The sequence below is a fragment of the Mus pahari genome, chromosome 3 (assembly GCF_900095145.1).
Source record: "Mus pahari chromosome 3, PAHARI_EIJ_v1.1, whole genome shotgun sequence".
In the NCBI taxonomy this organism is placed as follows: Eukaryota; Metazoa; Chordata; class Mammalia; order Rodentia; family Muridae; genus Mus; species Mus pahari.
Genome location: NC_034592.1, coordinates 12,417,322 through 12,425,965, shown reverse-complemented (window position 1 = coordinate 12,425,965; position 8,644 = coordinate 12,417,322). Strand labels below are relative to the sequence as shown.

The 8,644-nt window shown below is 52.3% G+C and overlaps 1 protein-coding gene across 2 annotated transcripts in view; it reads left to right on the top strand.

Moving 5' to 3' along the window:
• Positions 1–8,444, top strand: part of Ndor1 (NADPH dependent diflavin oxidoreductase 1) — a 10,702-nt gene extending 2,258 nt beyond the window's left edge. Inside the window, exons 3-14 of one of the 2 annotated variants that reach the window (XM_021193036.1) lie at positions 1,249–1,346; positions 2,929–3,027; positions 3,110–3,211; positions 3,304–3,513; positions 3,785–3,906; positions 3,991–4,211; positions 4,299–4,406; positions 4,564–4,678; positions 4,823–4,972; positions 5,068–5,186; positions 5,254–5,348; positions 5,454–8,444. In XM_021193036.1, coding sequence (XP_021048695.1) covers positions 1,249–1,346; positions 2,929–3,027; positions 3,110–3,211; positions 3,304–3,513; positions 3,785–3,906; positions 3,991–4,211; positions 4,299–4,406; positions 4,564–4,678; positions 4,823–4,972; positions 5,068–5,186; positions 5,254–5,348; positions 5,454–5,598 — 1,584 coding nt within the window. In that variant the 3' untranslated portion in view covers positions 5,599–8,444. The remainder of the gene's footprint in view (positions 1–1,248; positions 1,347–2,928; positions 3,028–3,109; positions 3,212–3,303; positions 3,514–3,784; positions 3,907–3,990; positions 4,212–4,298; positions 4,407–4,563; positions 4,679–4,822; positions 4,973–5,067; positions 5,187–5,253; positions 5,349–5,453) is intronic. The other variant, XM_021193037.2, reaches the window with a different exon arrangement.
• Positions 8,445–8,644: the final 200 nt, after the last annotated feature.

The following is an 8,644-nucleotide window of genomic DNA, read 5'->3' as shown; positions in this document are numbered from 1 at the left end:
AACGAGGGGAGGGAATGGTGGTCTCCCTCGGGTCTGAGGTGTGCTGGTCTGTAGATAGCCCACGCAGGAGCAGGAGTCAACGAGGGGAGGGAATGGTGGTCTCCCTCGGTTTGAGGTGTGCTGGTCTGTAGATAGCCCACGCAGGAGCAGGAGTCAGTAGTTACTGTCTCAATCACAACTGGAACTGAAGTCCTTTGAGGCCACAGACCCAGCATCCCAAAACACATCCAGGAGTGTGGTTTCTCAGGTCTGCAGGGCAGGAGAGCCTTGGCCTCTTTGCCCTAATCCTCTTTAAAAACACATTGGAATTATAGGGGAAAAAAGATCCAGTAACTGGGTCTTTGCTTATCCCTTTCTGGTGAAATCTACTGTGATAAACAGTCAACGGAACCTAAAGATTATGTGAGGAGTGACAGAGTAAGGAAGGGGTAGGAAGGCAGTCAGTATGGACAGTAACTGTCACACAGCTGGGTGGTGCTGGCACAGCCTTTAATCTCAACATGCCTTGAGTTCAAGGTCAGCCTAGTCTACAGAGAGAGTTCCAGGACAGCCAGGGCTACACAGAGAGACCTTGTCTACAAGCAAATAAATAATGTCACATAATGTAAGGTTAGAACTGCTGCCTGAGACAGTGTCCACATGCTTGCAAAGGGGCACCCAGAGAGAATGGGTTTAACTACTGGGGATAATAGATAACATGGCCTGATGGCTGACAGGCCAGAGGGCAACAAACTGGAAAGGTCATTATAAACCCAGAGTTCAAGGGCATGAGTCAGTGACTCAACAACTTCAGAGAATCATAGCACAGCCCATCTCCCTTTTTTACCAAGAAGACTTGAGTGAGAACTTATGGCTGGCCTCTCCCTTCTTAAGGCAGTAGACTGGCTGGTCCACCACTACAGTAATAGAGAGCGGCTGGAGGGTGGTAATTGAGTTCACCCCTAGACCAGATTAGGAAGAATACACTACTGAGTGTCCTGCAGGGGGGCAGCAGGTAACTGGTTGGGGCATTGAGCTCAGGTTACATATATGAGAAATGCTTGCACAGTTAGGATAAGTTTTCTTTGTGTGCAGGTTCCTGGTCTGTAATTTTGTTCCATGTGAAAGAGAGATGTCCAGATTGGCCAGTGTACAGTTACAATTTTGGGTTCTAATGGTCTTCCTTCCACACCATCCTCTCCCTGCTGAAACCTCAGACAGAAAACTGGCCTGGGCTGTGGTCCTAACATAGTTTTCCTATGACTACAGAACTTCTGGAGGTTCATATTCCGGAAGAGCCTGCCATCCACCTCCCTCTGTCAAATGGATTTTGCTGTCCTAGGCCTCGGAGATTCCTCATATGCCAAGTGAGTAGGGGGTGGACTTGCTGGCCAGATGAAGACAGTTATTAAAGTCAAGGAAGAAATGAGGCAGGCAGCTGGCACCCCAGGTGCCCATCCATTGTAGACCATGTGACCCTACACTGTGTTGGCTTATCAACCTTATCCACAGATATTCCCTAGTGGACACACTAATCTTTGTAAGGACTTGGACAGAGAAGGCCACCTTTGGGGAAGGAACAGGGTGGCAGAGCACCACCATGGAATTCAGGGCAGGGTGAGGCTCAGACCAGCCAGCGTTACATTACAACACCCACTCTGTCCCTGTCCCTCACTATGATCCAAACATAGTCTGAAGCCCCGAGGTGAACAGCTTACCTTCAGGTAGCTTGTTAGACGTGTTCATGGGTTCTCGCTGTCAGGGTTTGTGGCAGTTGTGTCCCTAAACAAGCAGTGCTGTGAGCTTGGTTCACTTCCTGGGTGATGAGGGATTCCCACTCAAAGGTGCAAGTAGCTGCCTGATACCTAAGGCCTGTTTCCACAGGCCCAGTGTCACCCAGCGCTGAGCGTCACTCCAGCTCCCTAAGAGGCTGTGTTCATGGCAGGGTTCTTGATTACTTTAGATAAAAAGAACAGAAAGCCGGGCGTGGTGGCGCATGCCTTTAATCCCAGCACTCGGGAGGCAGAGGCAGGCGGATTTCTGAGTTCGAGGCCAGCCTGGTCTACAGAGTGAGTTCCAGGACAGCCAGGGCTATACAGAGAAACCCTGTCTCAAAAACACACACAAAAAAAAAAAAAAACAGAAAATGGGGCTGGAGAGATGGCTCAGAGAGATTGAGAGCACTGACTGCTCCAAAGTCCTGAGTTCAATTCCCAGCAAGCACATGGTGGTTCACAACTGTCTGTAATGGAATCCGATGCCCTCTTCTGGTATGTCTGAAGACAGCTACAGTGTACTTATTTCAAATTAATTAACTAATTAAAAAACAAAACAAAACCAATAGAAAACGGAAGCTAAGCATGGTGACTCACTCCCTTACAATCCCAGCACTCAGAAAGCTAATATGGGAAGATTGTCACAGACTTTAGGGTGGGGCTGGACCCTACTACATCAAAAACAAGAGAGAAATGGGAAGATGGTGGTGCTGTGACTTGCTCTGCTAGAGATTTTGCTCACTGGCACTATGGATACACAGAGCAGGTAGGATGGCGTCCAACTATGGATGTGGTTCCCAAAAGGACAAGGTGATGCAAGGACCAGTGAGGGAAATCTTCTCACAGAAAAACATGGTTATCTGCTCTCCACCCCACCCTGCCTCCAATCACAACTGTGTAGCCCTGGCCCAGGGAATCCGTGGTCTTGGTCACTTCAGAGATATGGGTTGAGAAAATGAGACTGTTCTCCATGTGGCCGCTTCTTGAGATCAAGGGACTTACCATTTGTGGTGTTGGCTGTTGCTCCAATCTCTCATCCCCTGCATGCTGAAGTCAGTGTGCACCATCCTTGAGAGGTCCTGCCCTGCTTTACTCTGCCCAAGTTGACTGCACTACCACCCCATACTGTTGTTTAGCCCACACTCTGGGCCTGCATAACTGTCTGTACCCATAGGTTCAACTTTGTAGCCAAGAAGCTACACCGTAGGCTGCTGCAGCTAGGAGGCAGTGCCCTCCTGCCCCCATGTCTAGGTGATGACCAGCATGAGCTGGGGTAAGTGTTGATGTCAGTGTTCCTCTGTGGCAACCCACCTTGGCTCTGGCCCACAGAGGCCAATGCCTGTACTCTTTTCTAGGCCTGATGCTGCCATTGACCCCTGGGTAGGAGACCTTTGGGAGAAGATAATGGTTATGTACCCAGTACCCCTTGACATTCCTGAGATTCCTCATGGAGTCCCGTGAGTCTGAGCCTTGGGTATATGAATATCAAGGGACTTTGAGCTGTTTTATGCCCCGCAGGCCACCCAACTGATAGTTCCACTTTCCACAGCTTGCCCTCCAAGTTCATCTTCCAGTTTCTTCAGGAGGTCCCCAGCATAGGGGCTGATGAGCTCAACATAGCCGGCTCAGCCCCTCAGACACCCCCATCAGAGTTACAGCCCTTCCTGGCACCTGTGATCACCAACCAGAGGGTCACTGGCCCCCAACACTTTCAGGATGTTCGGCTGATTGAGTTTGACATTACAGACTCAAATATCAGGTAAGGAACCCAAGCCCTCAAGCAGTCAGGCAGGGTGCCCATATGTTCCTAGGTAGCTGATGTGGTCAGGGAAAAGGTAGGCAGTAGGTAGGGCTTCACAAGGGTATGGCAAAGCCAAAGGCCAGGCAGTTCAGAGAGCTTGACCTCCCACCCACTTCCATCTCCTCCTTAGCACCTTCATTCTCCCCCCACAGTACGCATCCCTTCTGTCCCCTCAGTTCCTCTGTCCTTTCTACACCATCCCCACATTTCTGATGACTTTTTCATACAGTTTTGCTGCTGGTGATGTTGTATTAATTTTGCCCTCTAACTCAGAGGCCCACACCCAGCAGTTCTGCCAAGTGTTGTGCCTGGACCCCAATCAGTTTTTCACGCTTAAGCCACGGGAACCAGGTGAGTACAGGAGATGCACCAGCTCTGAGCTCCAAGGTACCACCTAATGACCCTACCCACCAAGCCTCCATGCCATTCCTGCAGGTGTCCCTTATCCACCAGGGCTGCCTCAGCCCTGCACTGTGTGGCACCTCGTGTCGCAGTACTTGGACATTGCCAGTGTGCCCCGCCGTTCCTTCTTTGAGCTCCTGGCTTGTCTCTCAGAACATGCGCTGGAGCGAGAGAAGCTGTTGGAATTGAGCTCTGCCAGAGGTCAGGAAGAGCTCTGGGAGTACTGCAATCGGCCCCGCAGAACCATCTTGGAGGTGGGCTGGCCTGTGGGCAGGCAGGTGGGTATGGGCTGCTGAGCTGTGGTATGCACAGCACCACACAATAAGACCCCATTTATCCAGGTGCTATGCGACTTCCCACACACAGCGGGCGCCATTCCTCCAGACTACCTTCTGGACCTAATCCCTCGGATCCGCCCACGGGCCTTCTCCATTGCCTCCTCCCTACTGGTGAGAGACTCTGAGTAGAACTGAAGACTGGCTGGAAAAGCTGGGACTGGGTAGGGCGTGTGTAGATGGGGGCTGCCTCTCTACCAGGGTTGTCCCTCCTAGGGTTGGTAGTAGGCAAGAGTGCTTTAGCAGGGCAGTGCCATCACTGTGTCCATAGGCTCATCCCGGGAGGCTACAGGTCCTTGTGGCTGTGGTAAAGTACCAGACTCGTCTGAAGGAACCCCGCCGTGGTCTCTGCTCCTCCTGGCTAGCATCCCTGAATCCTGGGCAAGGTAAATCCATAGTTCTGGGGTTGGGAGAGAGTATAGCCCCAAGTGCCTGTCTTCCCCGTTCCTTCCACCCCAGGAGCTCCTCAAGCCCCAGTGAGCACCTTAGCATTGTCTTTTGACCTCCTACATGCCATTTCCCTTCTGCAGCAGGACCTGTCCGGGTGCCTCTGTGGGTACAGCCTGGGAGCCTCGTGTTCCCAGAAACACCAGACACACCCATTATCATGGTGGGGGCTGGAACTGGTGTGGCCCCCTTCCGAGCAGCCATTCAGGAACGAGTGGCCCATGGCCAAACTGGTGAGTACAGGAGCTCCAAAGTAGTGTGACCTGACCACTGAGCATGGTCTAGCTGAATTTCTGCATCCAGACGGGGACTGCCCTATGTACCCCAGGAAACTTCTTGTTCTTTGGCTGCCGCCTGCGGGATCAGGACTTCTACTGGCAAACTGAATGGCAGAAGCTAGAGCAGAAGGGCTGCCTGACCTTGGTTACAGCCTTCTCCCGGGAGCAGGTGAGTATATTCAAGTTAAATAGAACAGGAGTTGGGATGGCTGAAACTTAGCCTCTGACCCCTGCAGGAACAGAAGGTATATGTGCAGCACCGGCTCCGAGAGCGGGGGCCACTTGTCTGGGAGCTGCTGGATGGCCAAGGTGCCTACTTCTACCTAGCAGGGTGAGCAAACTTGGGAATGTGGGGAGTGGACCAGCCTTTAGGGAAGGGGAGTAGGCAGGGTTGGGACTCCAGGATCTCTGAGCTTTCTGAGGCCTGCCTTTCCAGCAATGCTAAATATTTGCCTACGGATGTTTCGGAAGCCCTGATGTCCATTTTTCAAGAAGAAGGACAACTCTCCACTGCAGATGCATCTGCCTACCTTGCTAGGCTCCAGCAGACACTGCGCTTCCAGACTGAGACCTGGGCCTGAGGAGCCACTTGCTAGCTCACACCCACATTAACAGCTGTATTGGGGAGCCTGCTGAGGTCTAGAAGGCCCATTGTTGTCTCTTGCCCTCTAATCCCAGAACACTGGGTAGACCCACAGTTTAGCTTTTTAGGTCCAGCTGACCAGGAGGGCAGTTCCTGTGTACATCCAAACTCGGTGGAACCCAGTGTCCCATACGTAGCCCCAGCCCCAGTGCAGCCAGCACTCCTGGTTTTCTCTCAGACCCCCTTCATTCTGTCCCAAATCTGCACTTATAGTCCATACTACCAAGGGCCTGCTAAGCCCTCCAAAGGGCATAGAGCTGTGAGGGCTGCACTGCCCCTCTGACCTCGTGCTCTTCCCATTAATCCCATAGCACCTGTGCAGCTCAGCTCAGTTGAAAGCCACCAGGGAGCAAGCCTCCTGAGCATTGGGATTGGGCAACTCTGTCAGTCTTCAGGTCTATAAACATGGGCTAACTACCTGGGTAGCTGCTCACTTCCACTTTTTGTGCTTCTAGATTTGAGGGTGGTGGGTGGGACATGGATTATCTGCATCTGGTAGTGGTGGGCAAAGACCCCTCCAGGGCATGAGCACAGGCTTGTACTGTCAGCTTAGCCAAGCTAGTCCCCTTCTCTGATGGCCACACAACTCAGCCAAGTTCATATACCCTTCTCATGGACAAACAGAGGACTTAGCTATTTGGAAGTCCCAGCCAAGAGCCAGCACGTACTATTCTTTCCAAAGAACTGAAAGAAACATCAGGGTGGAGGGGGTGTGATTTGTGTTGGCCCGCCCATGGGCAGGGCCTTCAGTGCTGAAAAGGAAACCCTGTTGGAGGAGTCAGACAGGTCCCAGGGCAGCTGGGAGCTAAGGAACCTCTGTTCTGTCTGTCAACTTGTGGAACAGGGACCAGACCAACATTACGCTTAGGCCTGAGATACCAAGAGTTGACGTGCTGCGGGGACCCAAGTGAAGCTTACTTCCAGTGAGGTCAGCAAGCCAAAGGTGTATCTAGAGGTTGGTGCTCCGGTGACTGGGTGGAGGCCAAGCTGTGCCTGGTTGCTGAGGGTCACACTCCCAGCTGTCACCCTGGAGCCTCAGTCTACTCATCCTGACTCCTGTTCTGGTGGCTCTACCCTGGGACCTAATGACACCAGCTCTGGGTTTGCTAGTTCACCCGGTGCTTCTCTGGGTCCTGAGCTCTTGGACCCACTGTGCCAGCTACCAGCAGATGAAGAGGATGATCTCAGGGCCCCTCCAGGTGCCAGAACTCCAGACAGTAAACCTGAACTGGAGGCCAGAGACCCATCCGGTGCCTGGGCCCTAAAGTCAACTGTGGAACAGCAGGAAGGTGAGGGGCAGGTTGAGGAGGAGGAGGAATGTCCCATCTGTGCTGAGCCTTATGGGCCTAGTGAGCACCACCTGACCCTGCTAAACTGTGGTCACAGCCTATGTGTGGGCTGCCTACACCAACTGTTAGGCATGACCCCCAGAGCTGACCTGGGCCGTGTGTGCTGTCCACTGTGTCGTCAGAAGACACCCATGCTAGAGTGGGAGATCTGTCAGCTGCAGGAGGAACTGCTTCGAGCTGATGGACCCCAGCACCCAATGCGTACTGCATCCATCACAGCCTTGCATCCTGGCCCTTGGCCCTGGGGGTCCTTAGAGCACCGCTACCAGCTACGCTTCCTGGCAGGGCCTGTGGGAGGTCGGAGCTGTCTCCCCTTCCTGCCCTGCCCTCCCAGCCTAGGTACCTGGTTGTGGGCACTGCGGGAACGTGGCCCCTGTGCCCGCCGCTTGTCACTGCTGAGCCTGCTGGTACTTGAACTGCTAGGGCTTGTGGTCATCTTCACACCACTCATTTTACTAGGGGTGCTCTTCATGCTGCTAGACCATTCCAACCACTAAGCAGATTCCAGAATGGTGGCCAAGCTTTGAAGTCCATGCTCAGATTCTGGTAATCAGCCAAGACTTGTTATCACCAATACCAAGACTATACATGCCTAAGAGCCTAAGCCAGCCAGAGTGCTTACACACCCTTGCAGCTTAGATACTAGCTGAAGCCAAGGACACAAGGACAGCCTCTGAAGGAGTTTGGCCTGGCAGGAAGAGCTGTGAAAAGAACCCTGTGCTTGCCATGGGCGGTCAGCTCACTGGCCACAGGCAGAAAGTGGGCTATACTGCCAGCTCGTGGTCCAGCTGGTGAAGGTGGGCACAAATGTGTGATTCTAGCAGTGATTCTGTTTATCCTGAGATCTGTTCATTGGAGAAGGCAAAGGCTACAGACTCACCTGCTCCAGACAGCTGGTGTGTATCCCTGAAGGCAACAGCAGCAGCCACAGGAGAGGCCTGTACTGTACAAACCAACCTTCAAAGGCTCCCCACCCAACCTAAGATACTCTCACCAGAGAAGGTAGCCCAGAGGAGCTGGGATCAATATTGCCTTTGTATTGCATGGGCCCATCCAGACCCTGAAGCCTCCAAATGCCCAAGGTCCAGCTCTTCCTAATTGACTCTACAACTGATGTCACTGGACCAGGATCCCTCACTTGGGAGATTCAGGCAAATGTAAGCTCACTTCACAGCTCATTGGTGACACAGTGCAGGATGTAACATTTCAGACTGAGTCTGGTATAACAAACATAAGAAAGGCTCTCAGGCTGGGCAGTGGTGGTGCACGCCTTTAATCCTAGCACTTGGGAGGCAGGCGGATTTCTGAGTTCAAGGCCAGCCTGGTCTACAGAGTGAGTTCCAGGACAGCCAGGGCTATACAGAGAAAACCTATCTAAAAAAAAAAAAAAAAAAAAAAAAAACCTCTCAATAAACAGTTACTGATACTATCATTACCTCAGCCATCCTCATTATTACTCCATCTCCGCCATCCAGGTACTTTCCTCACAACCCTTTTCAATTGTACCTGTACCAGTCATAGGCAGGTCATTTAAAAGACTGCTGCGTTTTTGATCTTGGCCAGCTGTAAGCCTCTACGTATGCTGTCCAGAGGCTATTTCCATACATCCCTGGCCAGAAGAAAAGTACTTGTTTT